Source organism: Neohortaea acidophila (genome assembly GCF_010093505.1).
Source record: "Neohortaea acidophila strain CBS 113389 unplaced genomic scaffold BDY17scaffold_5, whole genome shotgun sequence".
NCBI lineage: Eukaryota > Fungi > Ascomycota > Dothideomycetes > Mycosphaerellales > Teratosphaeriaceae > Neohortaea > Neohortaea acidophila.
In genome coordinates this window covers 1880367-1898223 of record NW_022985514.1, presented here as the reverse complement: position 1 = coordinate 1898223, position 17857 = coordinate 1880367, and the positions used below count along the sequence as shown (strand labels likewise).

General features: G+C 56.0%; 8 protein-coding genes across 8 annotated transcripts; 4 read left to right on the top strand and 4 right to left on the bottom strand.

Annotated features, from left to right (window-relative positions):
• Window positions 1–715: 715 nt before the first annotated feature.
• On the bottom strand, window positions 716–2326 carry BDY17DRAFT_310720 (uncharacterized protein; the record flags this gene model as incomplete). The annotated part of the gene is made up of 4 exons (XM_033735471.1): window positions 716–1018; window positions 1085–1484; window positions 1544–1907; window positions 1975–2326. 4 exons carry the CDS (start codon window positions 2324–2326, stop codon window positions 716–718), a joined length of 1419 nt encoding a protein of 472 aa, XP_033590344.1.
• A 403-nt stretch (window positions 2327–2729) lies between these two features.
• Window positions 2730–5039, bottom strand: BDY17DRAFT_250847 (uncharacterized protein; the record flags this gene model as incomplete). Its single annotated transcript, XM_033731112.1, has 5 exons — window positions 2730–4186; window positions 4240–4363; window positions 4413–4610; window positions 4663–4882; window positions 4939–5039. 5 exons carry the CDS (start codon window positions 5037–5039, stop codon window positions 2730–2732), a joined length of 2100 nt encoding a protein of 699 aa, XP_033590343.1.
• Window positions 5040–6338: 1299 nt separating this feature from the next.
• On the top strand, window positions 6339–9120 carry BDY17DRAFT_250514 (uncharacterized protein; the record flags this gene model as incomplete). Its single annotated transcript, XM_033731068.1, has 2 exons — window positions 6339–8293; window positions 8352–9120. The coding sequence occupies 2 exons, from the start codon at window positions 6339–6341 to the stop codon at window positions 9118–9120; spliced, it is 2724 nt and encodes a 907-aa protein (XP_033590342.1).
• BDY17DRAFT_298066 (uncharacterized protein) lies at window positions 9087–11306 on the bottom strand. The gene is made up of 2 exons (XM_033733686.1): window positions 11043–11306; window positions 9087–10975 (listed from the first exon to the last, which is right to left on the bottom strand). The coding sequence occupies exons 1-2, from the start codon at window positions 11126–11128 to the stop codon at window positions 9361–9363; spliced, it is 1701 nt and encodes a 566-aa protein (XP_033590341.1). The 5' UTR covers window positions 11129–11306; the 3' UTR covers window positions 9087–9360.
• Window positions 11307–11626: 320 nt separating this feature from the next.
• BDY17DRAFT_324478 (glyoxylate reductase) lies at window positions 11627–12629 on the bottom strand (the record flags this gene model as incomplete). Its single annotated transcript, XM_033737195.1, has 2 exons — window positions 11627–11862; window positions 11921–12629. The coding sequence occupies 2 exons, from the start codon at window positions 12627–12629 to the stop codon at window positions 11627–11629; spliced, it is 945 nt and encodes a 314-aa protein (XP_033590340.1).
• Window positions 12630–13106: 477 nt separating this feature from the next.
• On the top strand, window positions 13107–14376 carry BDY17DRAFT_298063 (uncharacterized protein). Its single transcript, XM_033733685.1, has 3 exons — window positions 13107–13414; window positions 13466–13610; window positions 13675–14376. Exons 1-3 carry the CDS (start codon window positions 13269–13271, stop codon window positions 13915–13917), a joined length of 534 nt encoding a protein of 177 aa, XP_033590339.1. The 5' UTR covers window positions 13107–13268; the 3' UTR covers window positions 13918–14376.
• On the top strand, window positions 14377–16681 carry BDY17DRAFT_298060 (major facilitator superfamily domain-containing protein). Its single transcript, XM_033733684.1, has 6 exons — window positions 14377–14773; window positions 14830–15066; window positions 15126–15140; window positions 15201–15541; window positions 15593–15819; window positions 15873–16681. The coding sequence occupies exons 1-6, from the start codon at window positions 14409–14411 to the stop codon at window positions 16341–16343; spliced, it is 1656 nt and encodes a 551-aa protein (XP_033590338.1). The 5' UTR covers window positions 14377–14408; the 3' UTR covers window positions 16344–16681.
• Window positions 16682–17814, top strand: BDY17DRAFT_298057 (Mss4-like protein). The gene is made up of 4 exons (XM_033733683.1): window positions 16682–17194; window positions 17257–17494; window positions 17553–17612; window positions 17704–17814. Exons 1-4 carry the CDS (start codon window positions 16762–16764, stop codon window positions 17768–17770), a joined length of 798 nt encoding a protein of 265 aa, XP_033590337.1. The 5' UTR covers window positions 16682–16761; the 3' UTR covers window positions 17771–17814.
• The last annotated feature ends 43 nt before the right edge of the window (window positions 17815–17857 follow it).

The following is a 17857-nucleotide window of genomic DNA, read 5'->3' as shown; positions in this document are numbered from 1 at the left end:
GTAGATCTGGCCGGTGGTTGGATCGAATGGGCTTCAAGCTCCATGGCCAACCTTCGAGAAGAGCGCTAGGGGTCTTGGCCTTTACCAGGGCCTGGTATGTATCGTGGGATAGCGTGATAGGAGTGGGAAGCAGGGCTTGGCTGGTTATCATTTCCACGTCCAATCAGCATGAATTGGAAGGTTAGCAAATCTCCGCCTCCGAATGCGACAACATGTTACCGGCCAAGTCTTGCAGGCGGTTGTAGGTGTGATTGGGGCCTCGCTTTCCCGGTGTCGAAGAGCCTTTGCGAGAGCGGGCGGCAGGTAGGACAGCGAATTGTGAACCCCCACCCTTGCAGCCCTGCAGGACGGCTGGTGGCGAGCAATAACGCGATGGCTACCGCGGGGGCGGAGATGTTGCAAGCTGTATGAGGCCTGCGGCTTGCCCGTCAAGTGGCGTCCAGGTGCTGCTTGGCGTCCGGCCGCGGCATGACTTGCTTGCCACTGGCAGCATTTGGAGATGACTGGGAGAATTCAAAGACACCTACTTGCCCGGGCGGTAGAGAGTTGGTTAATCTTGCCGATGTCGTTGAAATTGTGTCAATCGTCGCGATAAGCTTCGGCCGAGCATGGCCAAGGCCGTGCTGCTTTCCCCGCGCTCTGCTCGCTTCTTCTTCCTTTCCGGGAAGCCTTCTGGCCGCACTTTACCCACACCCCCTTGACACCTCAGCCGAATCTATCCCCGTCGCCTGCCAAGCAACGAGTCGCCGTAGCCAAGCTTCTCTCTGATCGCCTGAGCATCAAACTGCACCCCTTGCTGCTTACTCGCCTCCTCCAACTCTTGCAAAGCCAGGTCAACCTCCTCTTCCGTGGGCATGTTGACAACCATGAGGTAGAGCGTGTCGGGCTTCAAGAAGCTCTTGATCCCTCCTCGTAAGCCCTTTTGCTTCCGCTTCTGTCTGCCCGTCTCGCCGCTGAGGCCCAGCCTGCTCTTTCTCTGCTTCCGGCGGTTGGTGAGTCTTCCCAATGGTCCTCGGTGCTGTGTCCCGCTTCGTCAGTATGCTGCCCACCGCCTGGCCGTCGATGCTTGGCAGAGAGAACTCACCTTTCCCCCAGTCAAGGTCTCTACCAGTCTTCCCGACTGCACGGGATGATTCGGGTCGGAATAGATGCTCGCGAACTGCTTTTCCCCCGTCACCCCGGCCAGTTTCGAATCCGCATTGGCGTTTTCGAACTTGGCTTGACCTCTACGATCATAGTAATCGCCGAGAAAGTGGCCAAAATGCTTCACCGCATTCTCCTTTTGTCCATCCGAGAGATTGTCCAGCTGCGGGAACTCGAGCGGTGCAAAGTCGGGGATCTCGTCCTCTTTCGTCTTGCCTGCCGTCCCTTGGTAGATGTTCTTCCACTTCGACCGTTCGCTGTCGTCGCGCTTGGCCACCTTTTGGTTGATGCCCGCCGAAATGTCCACGTCCGCCTCCGGGTCATCAGACTTGGGGTCGTATCTACTCACAAGATGAGCATCTGGACTCGTCGCCAGCAGACTCAGGGTAGGGGAGCTTACTTGATGACCATTGCGTACAGTCCACGAGGCTTGAAGAACTCCTCGTTCATGCGGGTCATGAATTTGTTCGACTCAACATTCATGTAGCCCCTTCGCCCCACCTCGACGGAAACGTGGACCGCCAACACGACAAACGTTGCAATAATGGAGAAGCCTTGGATCGCGAAACGCACCTTCTCCGCCACCCAGACAGCCACGTTGGCGACGTGGAACCACTTGTTGTTGGCAATCGATTGATCGAAAGCCTTGACAAGCTCGATCCACGTGTCTTGGTCAATGCCCGCCTCTTGGAGCACGGGAGCGTAGGCACGCACAAAACCACGGCCTTTGAAGCCCGGGCGTCGCTCAGGAAGAATCACTGGCACTTGGTACTGTGAGCAACGAGTACGAAAATGCAGCGGGTGAGAACAGCGCAATTGAGTATTACTCACTTGACAACGGCTGCACCAGTTGTTTTGCAGGCGCAGGATGGGCATGCAGAAATCTGTCCATCCACTTCTTCTCGTCGAAATCTTCCGTCGCGGATACATGAGACGGAACCGTCTCCAACTGCGCGGCATCGAGGTCCTGTGCCCAAGTCTCATCGTCGATCTCTTCATCGTCGGAACTGTCGTCCTGCTTCTGATTCTCTGCATACGGGGGCGGATCGACAGACCCCGTAGCGGTAGTCGTCGTCGCGTTATTGGATTCTTGCTCCTTGCGTGCCGCTTTGTCTGCTTTCCATTCCTGCGAGAGTCCAATGCCCGTTTGAATGGCTTTGGAAAGCGGGCGGGGAAGAGGCATGTTGGATGTCGTGTTTTCCGGGAAGATTATCGATGTTTTTGAAATGAATGCAAAAACGAGAATGTCTTCTCCTTGCATCTATCCATTGGACGACGTCTCGAATTTATATGCAGCTGTGCCTGTTGAGCTCGTCGGCTTGGCTGCTGGGCACTTCGGTGAGGTTGTAGGCATTGGCGCGGATGGTCGAATCAGAGCTCGAGCGCAGCGCAAAGCTTGCCCAAATAGGCAAGAGGAGGATGCGCATCCCGGTCATCAGTTCAGCGCAAGGCGCAAGCATGGCTGTGCTTGAGGTTGGTTCTTTCTCAGATCATCACCAGCATTACGGCGCAGAGATTTCCGTTTTCGCGCTCTTTTTATATCACGGCCATTTCGAACTACTATTACAAACGACGTATATCATCAATCATATCTGGAACGACCCACCTCTTCGCTCCGCCTCATCGATGCCAAAGCCAAACACGATCCGATAAAGATCGCGCATCCACGCCCAGTCTTCATTGCTTCCCAGCCAGCGCACCGACTTTGCCACCTCGTTTGCGCCTAATCTCCTCGACGGGATACTGTGCACCGTCTCCATCGATGCGTCGCCTATGACGAGAGCCTTGTAGAAGGAGAAGACTTTCTCCTGCCAGGGTAGTGAGCCGAACGCGGAGCCAGGGACGCTTTGGAGGTAATCGGGTAGGCGCTGGCCGGAGATGCGGGAGAAGCCGGTGTTCATGCCGGCTTTGAGGAGGAGGCAGCGTAGGCGGGTGAGGTGTGCTTCTTCACTGTTGGCGGTGGCGGTGGAGGAGGTTCGCTGCGAGGAGGGTGTGGACGATTCGGAGTAGGCGCTCAGAGCGGAGGCGTTGCTCGACCATCGGTCGTGATGTGTTCCTCCACGGAGAGTCTTGCCCGCGTTTGCGCCGCTGGCCGGTCCGAGGACGAGAATGTGAGGGACGGAACCACCGTCTGGTGAAGAAGTGGCTGTGCTCGCATCATCAAAGATCGTCGAGGGGGTTTCGGGAGGCAGAGATCGGGCTGGTACCGGAGGTCCGCGGTTACTCAAGGTGGAGGCAGAGCGGGAGCGGACTTCTGATCGACTTGACCCTGAATGCAGAGAGGATTGGGAAGGGAAGACGGTTTGACTTGGGCGAGGCGTGCCTCGATCGGGCCGCACTTGCGTCCATCCTTCGCGGAAGAGGTCGCAAAGCTCCCAACATGCCTGCACGGCCGAGCCGAGCAGCTCTTCGTCGGGGCTCTTGCCCTCGCGATTGTTCTGGCGTAAGTTGAATAGCATTTCCGCCAGATTCCAGCATGCTCGTAGCAGCGCATCTGTCTCCGGTGGCAGCGATGTTTGCTGTTTCATCAGTCGATGGCACAAGGTGACGTAAAAGTCCAGCGTCCTCTCGCTGAATGCTTCGGGGAGCGAGCGGTCTTGCGTATTGTAGAGGTGATTGTTCAGCTCGAAGCTCAACCGCAAGACCGAGTCTGTTACGTCGTCTAGCTTTTGTCTCGCGTCGAAAAGCGAGGTACAGAACTCGCGGCAGAGCTCCAGCGTTGGCAGCACGTGCGAGGTATGGTCTTTGTCCCTCGAGTCGTAGAGTTGTTGGCAGAGTCGCCAACAGCTACGCCATGCTTGCTCTTGCACCTGCTGTCTGCCGGCGTATTGAAATGTGCGCTGCCGATGCGTCGACGAGAGGTTGGCGAGAGTATTGCAGAGTGTCCAGCATTCACTCAATGCCGTACGCAGGTTTGCCAATCGTCCCTCTGCATCCGCGAGTGACTCTTCAATCGAGCGAAAGACGAGTTTCTCTCCGCCTGATTGAGCGTCGCCTTGTTCTTCTGCTGGAGTGGAGACGATGTCTTGCGCCTCGGGGATGTCTGTAACAGTTGTGAGACACAGTCAAACATTGTGAGGACGAACAGCAACTCACCATCAAGGCTAGGAGTGCGCATGCTTCTGCGCTCGTCAAATTCCTGTCTAGTGTGGGCTCGCGGCGTGGATCGGTCGACGTAACGTGGGACACTCGTATTGACGGGAGACATTGCCGACATTTTCTACGCATGTGTCAAAGACAGAGCCAGATTACATTCGATCAAGACATACCCTGGATATCGGACTCATGACAGCCTCGGGCGTGCGTGGGGACACGACGGTATTCTCGGACCCTTCGGTGGGCGACTGCTGGCTGGCTCTCATGTCTTCGAAGTTCTTGAAGCCGGCTGGTGCATGAATGACAGACTGTGGTTCGTCATCCGCCGGCTTGTGAGGCGGTAGCTGTGTCTGGAGAAGGGGAATTCGGTCCTGCGCAAGTGAGTATGACAGTCACGGTGCAGATCGGGGTGATGCAACGAACACTAGATGCACTTTCTGGACTTATGATTTCAATGTCCGATGGTTGCGCATCTGCATCTGGCACATTGTTCGACTCTGACTGCGCCCGTGATTCACCGTCTTCTTGAGCTTCTTCCTCTATCTCTGTGTTCTCGGTGCCATTGGAATCGACAGGCGACGGATCGATGTGTTGTGGGTATGGGCTTGGAGGCGGATGGAGGGTATCCGTGCCACTGGGAGATCTACGACATCGACGTTAGCAATCCATCGTGTGGGAAGTGAGTGGGAAGGACCGCACCGCTTCTCGGCCAGAGGATATGTCTTGAATGGCGCCGGGGAGTTGGGGGAGTCGGAGTAGGGAGAGAAGGTGGAAGATAGAGCACCGGTAGGAGAAGGCATGAGCGGACTCTTGAGGGCCATGATGGAGGCGCAATCAGGTGGGGATCAGGGAGGGGTGCGCTTCAGTCGAGTGTAAGCACATCAAGACTCAGCCGCTCAAACAAGAGGCATGCCGGGGAAAGAGAGGTCGTCGTGGAACGAAGCTGCGCGACAATGGCTGCGCCGCACAAGAGCGTGTCTGCACCTCGAGCTACGCAAAGCAACGGCGGCGGTGGAAGAGAGGATAGAAGAAGAGGAGAGCGGGCAGTGCGGCACAAGACACGGCACGGCTGCGGTCCAATGCGCCTAGTTGGCCAACACCTCTGTTGGGTGCAGGAAGGACACGAGGGCAGCTTCTCCCGTCTTGGTCGGTGCGGGGCCAGCTCTGCGAGCGAGAGTGGTCGGAGTAGGGGCTGGAGGTGGTGCTTGGGCAACAGCAGGCTGGAGGCGCCGGTCCTCGTCTCACTGGCTGGAGAGCAGCTCCCCGTGCCGGCCTGCAGCACTTTAAACCGGGGATATGGAGGCGTAAGGTGATCCGGACCAGTCAGAAGAAGGGCCGCACAGTTGGAACCAACGGCGGAGGAGCAGGCGGCGGGTTGGTGGGCTCTGATGTTGGAGCAGTTTCCTAGCAGCAGCTGCCTTTTAAGCGCCGAGTCGTCGATCAAGCTTCCCGCCCGCAGGCACTAGCGCCGTCCGGGGTCTCGAGCTTATTTCCGCATTGCGCACTTCACATGCCCCTCGATGGCAGACGTGAAGGCCTCCATCTCCTTGTGCGGTGTCTGACCATCCAGCATGGAGTGTGCATCTTCTGATCCGGCCATGTTCTCCAGCGGAAGCCAGCCTCGTGCAACAGTACGGATGCCTCGCCGGCACGAGCAGGGTAGCGGGAACGGTGACGGACGCCATCATCCATCCCTGCCGTCCATCTCCGCCCGCATGTGCTGAGCCGGGATATCACCAGCGACGCCACTGCATCTTCATCGCCACGAGCCAGGCTGCCGCTCAATGTCAATTGTGATAACACAGCACCAGACCGGCTGACTGCGAGATAACCAGGCAGCTCGGCTTCCCCATCCGACCCCAAGTGGAGGGTCCGACCCGGCTCCACCCCCGCTACAGAGATGACTTCACCGTCACTTCCAAGCCTTTCCCACCACGCTACGAACGTAGCATGATGAGCACAGTAAGTTCAACTTCAACGCAGATCGAAATGGATCGCCAAAGACTCCAAGTCCTTTTTCTTTATATACCTGAACCCGCTTTCTCCCCTCCTTCATCTCGTCCACGTTTCGACCACATGGGCTGGCAAGTGTTGCAATAATGCGTCTTCTCTCTTTTCTTGCGCTCAGCCCGGCAGCCGTCTATGCGACTGTCCATAACTTCTCCATCAACAATTGGCAGGGTTACTTCAACGGGGCTTCGGGAGTCCTTCAGTCCTTGTCGCCCGTTGCCGACCTTTCCTACGACTTCTCTCCCTCCGATTATTTCCACCTCCGAAATGGCCCGGGCAACTACCATACCGGCGACATCACAATGTCGTGGCGTCTGGCCAACTCGAGCGAGTGGCAAGAAATCGATAGCGCTGCTTCTCGCCAGACTTCACCCAATACCTCCACGCTAAATGGATCTCTTCTTCGTTCCAACTTCGACAATGTCTTTCCCGCCGCTGCAAAATACATGACCATTACTCGAGACTGGCAAGAACTTGACGGCGATCTGATCCTCTCCTACAACATCGCCAACCACCCATCTTCCCCATCCATCGAGATTGGTGCATTTGGCCTTCCGCTCGAGTTCAACAACATTTTTACCAACCGCACTCCGGAGGCCACGCACATCAAATGCAACCTTATCGACCCATACATCGGCCTCGATGCCGGGTATGCGCAGGTCACTCGTCTGACCGGCACTGGTCCGAATATAGTCATCACTCCCGCGACCAACGTCACCAAATTCGAGGCGTGGAACTTTCTATACGAGAACCCTGACCAGCCCTGCGAGTATCAATCCAACGTCTTCGAAGGCTTGTATGCATGGCAAACCCTGTCCTTGGCGTACGCTGAGAATCAATGGAACGCCACCGACCCATGGATGCCGCCCACATCGCAGATCCTCAATGCGGGTGAATCGGTGACTTATGCCCTCCGATTCACTGTGGCTTCTCAGGTTGCAGACATCGAATCTGTAGCTGCGTCAAATGGCCTCCCCGTGGCTGTGGGTATCCCGGGTTTCATCGTTCCAGAAGACGTGGACACTTTTCTCTACCTCAACTACCAGCACCCAGTGAAATCGATGTCTGTCGTCCCAGCTGGCGCCTTGTCTCTGTCTCCTGCCACCATCCCAAGTTCGGAGTGGAAGGCATACTCCGTCAAACCTGGCGACGGCACATTCGGACGTGCTCGCCTCATCATTCAATATGCCGATGGCAAGCAGCAGGCCGTCAGCTATTACCTCATCAACGGCGGCCCTCAGACGGTCGAGAAGTATGCCGAGTTCCTGTTTGACGAGCAATGGTTCACCGACGACGATCCATACTTTCATCGCAGCCCTTCGGTCATCAGCTACGACTATGGCACGAAATCTCAGATTTTGCAGGAATATCGTACCTGGATTGCCGGCATCTCCGATGAAGCCGGCGCGGGATCTTTCGAGGCTGCCGCGATGAAGACTTCCGTGTACCCCGTTGCCTCTCAGGTGCACCAACTCGAAGAAATGGTCGCCAGAACGGTCTACAACTGGCTGCAAAACAAACACGCGAACGGTACGGAGAATCCTGCCAACAGCGTCAAGCGAAGTCTGTTCTACTGGCAACCTGACCTCCTGCCGCCCGACTATTACAACAAATCAATTCCCTTCGCCGACAATTATGCTTGGAACCAATCCAATGCCTGGGACACCTGGAGAGCATATGACTACGTTCATGTCAGCGCCCTATATTGGGGTCTCTACGCTGCCGAATCGCAATCACCCGGCGTGCTCCAGCTTCAGAATCAGACATGGTACCTTCTCCGAGCTTACGAGACCGTCATGGAGATCTGGGCCGACTACGACGGCAAAACGCCAGTGACCTTCTACGGCAGCGACGGCCTCATGTGCGAAACGGTGTGGCTTTATATCCTTCGAGCGCTGAAAGCCGAGGGCTACACGACTCAGTTCAATCAAATGCAAGCGAGAATGCAGTCGCGAGAAAAGTACTGGTCGACGCAGAAGATACCGTACGGAAGTGAAATGCCGTGGGATTCCACCGGAGAGGAAGGCGTTTACCTGTGGGCCAAGTAAGTCGCACCTCGTACGTATTGATTGTTATCCTCCATCGCTGACCAGAGTTCCCAGATATTTCAATAACACCGCCTTGGTCACGCAAACTCTCGACGCCATCCGCGGCTACATGCCCACTGTCGCGCATTGGGGCTGGAATGGCTGCGCTCGCCGCTACTGGGACTTCCTCTATGGCGGGAGCATCGCGCGTGTCGAACGCATGATCCATCACTACGGCTCTGGCCTCAACGCCCTTCCGCTCCTCGACGCGTACAAGTACAACCCAACCCCATCCAACCTTTCAGCCATCTACGACCTTCGCGTCGCCTATGGCGGTAATATGGGACCCATGTCGAACATCAACGACGAAGGCTTCGGCTCAGAGGCATTCCACTCGTTCCCCGACACCATGATCTGGGAGGCATACTCGAGCGACTACGGCCAGAACTTCCTCGGCCATATCCTCGGCGCTTGCACGTACTTGGTCGACCACCCTGACTTCGGCATGGTGAGCTTCGGCGGCAATATTTTGACGCCTTCATACGGCGGGGTCGCCTCAGTTTCCGTGCAACCTATGGATACCGTGCGACAACGCATCTATGTTGCGCCGGCGGGACTTGCCATGCAGATCAATGCAGGTGCCATTGATAGCTTTACTTATGATTCTACGGCCAAGGCGGTGACCGTGCAGCTGGGCATGGGCAGCGGGCAGAGTGCCAAATCTGCAATCATGACCTACGAAGATACGATTGGGACAGGAGTGGAGTATGCTTCGTCGGCTCAAGCTGGGAAGTCGGGCGGGTACAGTGTGACGTTGCCGTCTACGCTGACTTTCAACATGTAGTGTATACAAATGTGGCATATTGTACTGTATCAAGAGGCGACGCGAGACTCCCCCACCGGGTCCTCCACGCTTCATGCATAACGCGAAGTTTAGCCTAAACCGGGGCTTGAATATCCCCCACGATCGGCGAGGCGATCTGCACCCCATCCTACATCATGGTTGCAGTGCAATTCGTTCAATCGCTGTATGGGAGGTGGTCATCGGCAGGGTGTCCCGCTGAATCGGAAGGGTCGGCCGCAGTCACGTTATAATGTCCTCCGGGCGCGGCACATCTCTCGTGCGGAATCGGACGCCGTTCACGATAGCCGGGGCAACATCCTCGATCCGACAGAGCGACCGCGGCTGGCCGGGCGCCAGTCGACGTAACCGTGCCTGCGTTGCGAATTGACAATCCCGGCACCAATCGCTTTCCTCCTCCGCTCCGAGCTCATGGAAGACGGCGCCGGCCATGGCGAGGAGCAGGTGCACCGGGCGCGCGTATTTCAGGTTGTCCAGCCGGCTGATAGACTGGATGGAACGACACATTTGCGCGGCGGTATTGTAAGCGTTCCGCCGCACCGCCTGAACCGTAGACTCCCAGCTTTCCTCCCCGTTGCATCGAAAGTACAAGAGGCGCAGGGTGGCGCAGTCCGCAGTCAGACTGCTGATCCAGCTTACCATGGCGGTGGCGATCTGGCCATGCGGCCAATGGGAGAAGGAGTTCCAAGGCTGGAACATCGGTCGGGAGGACAGAAAGCGATGCTCCTCGATATCGAGATCGAGGTCAGTAGCACTGGAGCGAGCGACTTTTGGGAAAATGTCTGAAGACTGCCAGGTCATCACGCCCTCACTGAAGCGCAGCAATTTTTGGACGAGCCGCGCGATTTCGCCGGCATCCGATGGCAAAGAACTTTGTACAAGCACATCGCTCCTCTCGAGAAGCTCGGGAAAGCGAAAGAGAGGAACGTATCCCCTCACCGCTCCTGCTTTGATGCTTTCAATCGATCCCGGTAAAGTAGTCTGAATGTCGACCAGTGCTTGTACATCGACATTCATGCGGCGGCGGAGAGCCATGAACATCTTGTAGCCCCCAAACACTACACTCTGCAGGTTCGGCACGGCTACCTTCTGGCTCGTTGGCGACACATCGAACGCAGCGGCACCCATGCGTTGGATCAGCTCTGCGCTGGCCAAGATGTGCTTGTCCCAGGTACGCTCCGTTTGCGGCTGCGAAGAGATGACCGGTTCACTATAGAGCCCGAGCAACTCGATTCCGAGGACCAAGTCGCCGGGGATGACTTTTTGCGTACTGGCATCGTCGAGGGCGCGTCTGACGGAGACAATAGCAGCGCCGTATGCTCTGCGGGCTTCGTGAAGCACGCGGAGGTCAACTTGTCTCTGCATCGAGGCGACGTGGAGTAGGGACAGGGCGGTGGTGCTGAAGGCAACCCAGGGCGACGTCATGTCGGTCGTCGCCAGCAGCGAGGTACTCCAATGCGGCGATCGATTCGCATCGGGGCGACACTGGGCAATGAAGCCATCGCGAAGGTGAGTGGAGACGTGTTTCCAGCTCTCGAGACTGGCGGCCGGCTGTCCTACGTAGCCTCCGAATATGCTCGTCTGACGCACAAGAGCCTGGGAGTCGTGGGCCAGGGAGGTGGGCGGTGGGGCTTTCGGTCGTCCGGCTGTGAGACGCAGAGGTTGAAGTTTCATGGCATGTTCCGTAGTGACTGGTGAATTGCTGCCCGATGGGGTCACATCGGACGGTTCATGCTCTCGCATGTAGATTTCCACCGTGGCGTAACTGCATTCACGCCCAAGGCGGATACAATTCTGACATTGCGGGCGCTGCTCATCGCACTTGACCCTGCGAAGTCTTTTACACAGCCCTCTTATCAGCCATGTTCGCCTTGAGTGTTGATGAAGGTAGATACTTCACATACCGACAGGTGCGACAACCAGCACTCGACTGCTTTAGACGGACAACGCGTGGCCGCTTAGGGGGTGCGGTGGCCGATCTATCAGACATGGCGTCTCCATTCTCCTGGTCTGTATAAAGATCTTCTCATCAGGTGGAGAGGCAAAGTAAGCTACATATGCTTTCCAAGGCGCGCCCGCATAGGTAGGTAGAAAGGCACCCATGGGGACAGTGCGGGGCCCGAAGGGTTGGGGCTGAACATCCAGTAAGCGTCTACCACGCTTTGCTACCGTAGTTCGTGGCGTCGGTACTGTCAACGGCCCAGCTCCAGCTTCCCACCTATCTCAGGCTGGTGACCTGGCTGAGATGACTAAAGATATGTCAGCCTTCCAGCCGGTTATGGTCAAAAACATGTTGGTGACCCTTAACCCGCTCAGGGTAGGTCGGTGATGCGGTAAGGTTGCGAGGCTATTACATGCCCGTCAACACTAGATCTTACGACGTCGCGGCAAACGACGGAGATTGCGAGCAATCGTGAGTTCGGGGGCGTTCATCGCCATCTGCCATCTACGACAGCCTCATGAGTGTCGTTCGTTTGCTGCCTAGCTTCTATACAATATTCTGCAATTCTTGCCCGGCAATGAACTTCCGCAGGTTGACTGCAATCAGCCTCTCAGCTTCTTGCGGACGACCGCCAGCCGCGTGCGGACTCAAGATGAGATTCTTCTGCTTCCACAACGGCGACGATTCCTGTAGTGGTTCTTTCTCAAACACATCGAGCGCTGCCCCGCCGATGTCGTCTGCATCGAGTGCCGAGTTCAACGCGTCTTCATCGATACAAGTACCTGCAGAACGTAATTAGCATCAAATACGAATGATCGAGGTCGCCCAGGATTGACACACCTCTGCCGACATTCACCACCCATGCATGCTTGGGCAACGCCTTGAGCCGCTTGGCGTTGAGCGCGTGCTTGGTGGAGTCCGATCCCGGCAGAATCATGACCAGTGCGTCGGTCTTTGGCAGCAATTCCTCCAGCTTACCCTCACTGTAGACCTCGATGCCGTCTCGGACGCCGGCATGTCGGGCAACTCCCGTCACGCGGGCTCCAAGGGCCGTCAATGATGGCACCAACGTCTTGGCGATGTTGCCGAAGCCCCAGACGACGATGTTGGCATCTCTCAAGGTGGTGAATTTTCCTGCCGGTCGATCGGGTTGAGGACCGCCAAGGTGGGCAGGCCACTTGCCTTGTGATTGGTAGTCACGCATTTCATGGAATCTTCGCGCGGCACTGAGGAGTAGTCCGAGGGTGTGTTCGGCAACAGTCCTGTCATGAAGGCCAGACCCAGTTGTGATGGCGATTTTGGATGCATCGAAGCCAGCGTTGAGGACATCGTTGGGCCCGGCAGCCAGAGACTGGATCCAGCGTAGCTTTGACAGATTCTGCTGCGCGTCCTTGAGATTCTCGGGAGTGTTGGTCCATGTCACCAAGATCTCGGCATCTCGGTGGTCTTTGGGAATGGGCTTGGTGACGTCGTAGGGTTGGAGGGTGACGCTGAAGCCTTCCAGCAACTCGGGCTTCAACTCCAAGGAAGTGGGATAGAGGAGCTTCATTTTGGGCGATGAGGCGGGGTTGCAGTGATTAGACAGCTGTTCAATTCTTGAAACGGGGCCGGGCATGGAGCGAGAGGGACGAGGGAACGTTTTATCCAGAGCGCCAGGTAAGTTTCGGTATTTCGATGTATTGCTCCCCAAATCCGGCTATTGACGGCGACTCGACGCACGGCGGAACGAAAGCCGCGCACGTGCAAGGCGGAGCCTGGCCCGATCAAGAGATGCCGCTCACCATATCATCCTGCCAATTCCTCCTTCCTCAAATGTCGTGGTAGGGATAACATTCGCGGGGAGGTGGAACAGCGCCAAGTGTCAAAAGGCACTGCGAACTGCAATTAGGTAATGAGTGTGGGCGGCCACTTTGACTCGCAAGGCTGACCTCTTGCGCTTGGATCGACGTTCCGTTCTGCTGGTACCATCGCCACCACAGTGGCCATCCAGGTCTACCTACTCTATTTGCTTACCATCCTAACGCACGAATGTCAAAGGTAAGCGGTAGCACACTGCTGGCCCTTGCGATGCAAATTAAATTTCGTTCTGCCCACCTATTTATTCCAGCTCCTCCCTTTCCTACAACTTCCACCTTCGTCTCCAGCACCAACTCTTTCTACATCAACCTGCCACCCTCTTCCAGACATCATGGTCTTCCTCATGCTTGCGCCCGTGCTCTGCGCATTCGTCGGCATAGGCGCGCTCAGTTGGGTAGCTTCTTTAGCAGCGCGAGATGTCAACGGAATCCAGCGCAGTGCTACGCTTCCGGCCATGTTGCACTTTCCCGTGGAAAGGTACGTTGTCATCTTGTGTCCTGATCTGCCGGCCGCTCACCTTCAACGCAGTCTCTCCGCGTACGACATGTCAGTGGTGGATGGCATGAGTGTCCGCCTTGATCCCGAACGCAGCGCGCCTCTTGGCTACCATGGCGCCATCTTTGAGAATGAGGCGAAGAACTTCAGTCGCGATGGGTTAGTTACAGGCGTAGGGGTAAGTCAAGCGGCGGTCGTTCGATGCTATCAGGAAGTCGATATGCTGATATGATTGACTACAGGAGCAACGCAAGCCGGGCGTTCACCACGGCAAGCTCTTCGTGCCGCTCAGCGAAGGTGGAGATAATGTGGAAGGCAAGTGGTTCGCAGTCGACTCAGCCGTTGCCGAGAACACTACCATCGACGCTTTCGACAATCTCAAGAATGCGGTGACAGGTGTAGCCGGAGAGATTGCAGGTCCCCAGGAAGCACTTCACCTGGTCGCCGCCCTGATTGCTGTGGCTGAAGATATGAAGTGGGAGTAAGGAGAGTTCTGCATTGACATGCTCGAGTGATGCAAGGGAGAAGATGAAATCTGAAGGTGATTGTTGGAGGTGCAAGCGTTGATGATTTGAGAATGGGATTCAAGTCTTCGTTCGTCGGCGACCAAAGGGCGAAAAAGATTGAAAGCTTGGGGGTTGGAATGGTGTCGATGGTTCTTGGTCGCTTGGTAGCTCTACCTTGTCCGATTTGGTTGATCAAATCTGAACACATGTAGGTGTCACGTTCGAGCTCTGTCTTCGCGGCAGATACATCCCTGCCCGGACAACAGGCGCCGTCCTTGCCGCGTGCGGTTCACGTGGTCATCTGCAAATGTCGCGATGTGGAAAGTCTACGTGTGCCGTGTGCCGAACGATTCAGCCCACGACCGCCTTTAGCCTCGGCCGGCTCGCCAGGCCTCGCGATCTAGTCGAGTAGAAGTACTAACGACTCCCGCGCTATTTCCATCCATCCCCCAGATCATGGACCTCTGCGAATGGAGGGGACGGAGGCCTACGATCACGGCACGGCCGACAGAATCCCGCATTGGCGCCAGGTCTGGGATTCTTCGGGCATCACACCCGCGGTCCAGAATCACAGATACGATGGCTCCGGAACGGCAGATGATCCTTATGCGGTGACATGGATAGACGACGACCCCCGGAATCCAATGCTGTACGGCTCGACGAAGAGATGGAGCATTATGATGATTGTTGCTCTCGCCGCCTTGCTGGTCTCCATCGACTCGAGTGCGTATTCTGGCAGCGCCGACGAGATCACGCGACATTTTGGGTGCAGTAGAGAGGTGTTCACGCTGGGCATTTCACTGTTTGTGCTTGGATTCGCCGTTGGGCCAGTCATGTAGGTCATACAGCATTCGCATCGAATGTCCCGTACTGACGGCAATGCCTGACAAGATGGGGCCCGTTTTCGGAGATATTCGGCCGCCGAGCAGTCTTCATCCCGACCTACCTTGGACTGACCGTCTTCAACGCCGGTGCTGCGGGATCCCAGAGTCTGGCGGCACTGCTCGTCATGCGATTTCTCGGAGGCATGTGTGGCTCCAACTCGCTCATCAGCGCCGGCGCTGTTGTGGCCGATCAATTTCATCCTCGACAGCGAGGACTGGCGCTTGCATATTATGCTGTTACTCCGTGAGATAATCCGTTCTCCCTCTTTTGCGTAGACGTATGAGCTGACGAGTGGACCACAGGTTTCTTGGGCCTGCGTAAGCGAATGCTCCCGTCTCTCGACGACATCGACAGATGGAATGCTAACTTGTCTCCAGAATTGGTCCTGTATTCGGCGGGTTTATAGGCTCGGGCGTCGGCTGGCGCTGGATCGAAGGCGTGTTAGCCATCGCCACCGGCATGGTCTTGATCGTGTACATCTTCACAGTCCCGGAAACCTACGCTCCAGTCATCCTACGCCGGCGAGCACGCAAGCTCACATCCATGACCGGTCAGCAGTACAAGTCGGCTCTGGAGATCAAGCAAGGCTCGAAGAAGCTTCGTGATGTCGTCAAAGTCGCTCTTTCCCGTCCCTGGGTTCTGTTGGTTTGTGAACCGATCGTTACGGTGTTGAGTGCGTATCAGGCGGTGATATATGCAACATTGTATCTTTGCTTTGGTAAGTTGTCAAGCCCCGCGAGAACGCACTCGCTAACAATGCCTCCTCCAGCGGCTTTCCCAATTGTATTCCAGGAAGAAAGAGGTTGGTCGCCTGGTATTGGCGGACTGGCCTTCCTAGGTGTGATGATCGGAATGCTCATGACGATTCCATACAACATTTGGACCAACAAGCGATACGCAAAGCTGTCCGATAAGCATCACGGCTTCGCGCCCCCGGAAGCTCGCTTGCCTCTTTGCATGGCTGGAGCGATTACTGCACCAGTTGGATTATTCTGGGTATGTCTTTCCTCTCATCATTGGGAGGGCACGGCGACTGACTGTGAGTGTAGTTCGCGTGGACCGACTCTCCCTCCATTCCGTGGATTGTGCCCATCTGCGCCGGAGCACCGTTCGGCTTCGCAGTCGTGGTTGTGTTCCAAGGAATCAACAACTACCTCGTGGATTCGTATACCATCTTCGCGGCATCGGTATTGGCAGGGACAGCCGCACTGCGCAGCGTCATGGCGGCAGCATTCCCTCTCTTCACCGATCAAATGTTTGCCCGTTTGGGTCTGCACTGGGGAGCATCGATTCCTGCGTTCCTAGCGCTGCTGTTTGCACCATTTCCTTTCCTTCTGTACCGCTATGGCGCAATGATCCGAAAGCGATGCAAGTACTCTGCGGAAGCGCTGGCGTACATGAAACATATGCAGGCAGCACGAGGGCAAGTTGTAGTCCGTGACGAGGGAGCAGGTAAAGAGGTAGAAGATGGAGAGACGGACACGCAAGTCGTGACAGATGAGAAAAGCGAGGAGAAATGATTATGAAGAACGAGAATACACCGCGCCGTTGTGTGCAACGTAAAGCTGACAAGGATGCGTCCTCATACTTTATTACTCAACTTACCCGGTGGCTGTGGATTTGAAAAAGTAGCGAGTGCTGTCGAGTAGGACTCCAAGCCAAAGCGTTCAGCCGGTCTCAACGTCATGCTCATGATGCGTGGTATCGTCTTCCGAGCGACGACCTCCGCTCTAGGCACGAGGAAGTGGAAGGAGATGTTCGAAGAAGGCTGCGGAGCTATGGAATGTGCGGGCAATCCGGGGGTCAGCATGACGATCGAGGCGGGGAAAGCAAGACGTCTCGCGGCCAGCCTACCTCATCGCTGTTCGTTTGTTCCATTGATAAAGCGCTGGCAAACACCCGATTGAATGTTCTTGGACTACGACGAATCGTACGGACATGCGAAGAGCGAGCGAATCATTACATGTACAGCATCGTTCCCTACTTGGTTGCAAGCACTCTCGACCTCGACATCTATTGCCATCTGCAAGCAATTTCATCCGCAGCCGCACTACGTCAGGCAGTGGTTCAAGATCAATCGCAGCCCGCCATACTGCTCTCTCAAGACCATCAAGGTTACCAACATCGCAAACCCGGCAGCCACTAAATCGAATGGAAGACACGCGAAACTTGCATGGGAGCAGCGGCACGGGAGCTCAACGAAGCGAAGAGTGGCAAAGCCAGGCGCCATACCGGGTTCACGGCCAGCAGGAGGAGTTTGATGTCAAGCATGAGGCGAGTTGTCATTGTGGGCGAGTGCAATATCAGTTGAAGCGAGCGGTGCCGCTGGACAGCAAGTTTTGCCATTGCGTCGAGTGTCAGGTGCAGCATGGTGCGTGCCTCCCTGTCTGTTCGCCACTGTTCCTTATCTGTGCTGATTGGAGAAAACGCCAGGCGCGCCTTTTCAATGGGCTGCGATCTTCCATAAGGAGGACATCAACTTCACGCGCGGCCATGAGGGGTTGGAATGGTATGATTCGGCAAAGAGGGAGGCACGACACACGCTTCCTTGTAAAGTGCGGTGTGCGTATTGCAAGACGCCCATCATGGACGAAGGACGACGTATGATCCTGCTGTTCCCTACTTTGATCAGTCTGAAGTCCGAGCAGGCGAGGAGAGACTTCCGGCCCAGGTCAGTGCCTTGTGAGACCGATGAGAAGATGCACATGCTGAGTAAACTGGGAGCGTAGGATGCATATGTTCTACAGCCAGCGGGTTGTTGACATTGATGACGATCTGCCGAAATGGAGGTGAGTGACATCCATCCATCCATCCATCTAACCAAGCAAAATGGAGAGAGCCAGTCAAAAGTGATGTGAAGATGGGGCTGACCATTAGCAGCGGTATGGCCAAGTCCAGCGAACTGATTGGGGGAAGTGAGCCGAAAGAAGTCGATGGTAATCTGTAGTGCCTCCTAATGAGTGGATGGTGAATGCTAGGATGACCCTTTGTGCTTCCTCTGAACGTGTAATATTTCACGGTGTACTTCACTTCG

Coding starts and splice junctions, on each gene's coding strand:
- BDY17DRAFT_298066 (XM_033733686.1), bottom strand. CDS start 11,128: ATGTCTGATAGATCGGCCACCGCACCCCCTAAGCGGCCACGCGTTGTC. Junction 10,976..11,042: donor GCTGGTTGTCGCACCTGTCG/GTATGTGAAGTA, acceptor GCTGTGTAAAAG/ACTTCGCAGGGTCAAGTGCG.
- BDY17DRAFT_298063 (XM_033733685.1), top strand. CDS start 13,269: ATGGTCTTCCTCATGCTTGCGCCCGTGCTCTGCGCATTCGTCGGCATA. Junction 13,415..13,465: donor TTGCACTTTCCCGTGGAAAG/GTACGTTGTCAT, acceptor CCTTCAACGCAG/TCTCTCCGCGTACGACATGT. Junction 13,611..13,674: donor GGTTAGTTACAGGCGTAGGG/GTAAGTCAAGCG, acceptor GATTGACTACAG/GAGCAACGCAAGCCGGGCGT.
- BDY17DRAFT_298060 (XM_033733684.1), top strand. CDS start 14,409: ATGGAGGGGACGGAGGCCTACGATCACGGCACGGCCGACAGAATCCCG. Junction 14,774..14,829: donor TTCGCCGTTGGGCCAGTCAT/GTAGGTCATACA, acceptor ATGCCTGACAAG/ATGGGGCCCGTTTTCGGAGA. Junction 15,820..15,872: donor CACCAGTTGGATTATTCTGG/GTATGTCTTTCC, acceptor CTGTGAGTGTAG/TTCGCGTGGACCGACTCTCC.
- BDY17DRAFT_298057 (XM_033733683.1), top strand. CDS start 16,762: ATGCGAAGAGCGAGCGAATCATTACATGTACAGCATCGTTCCCTACTT. Junction 17,195..17,256: donor CGAGTGTCAGGTGCAGCATG/GTGCGTGCCTCC, acceptor AGAAAACGCCAG/GCGCGCCTTTTCAATGGGCT. Junction 17,495..17,552: donor AGGAGAGACTTCCGGCCCAG/GTCAGTGCCTTG, acceptor CTGGGAGCGTAG/GATGCATATGTTCTACAGCC.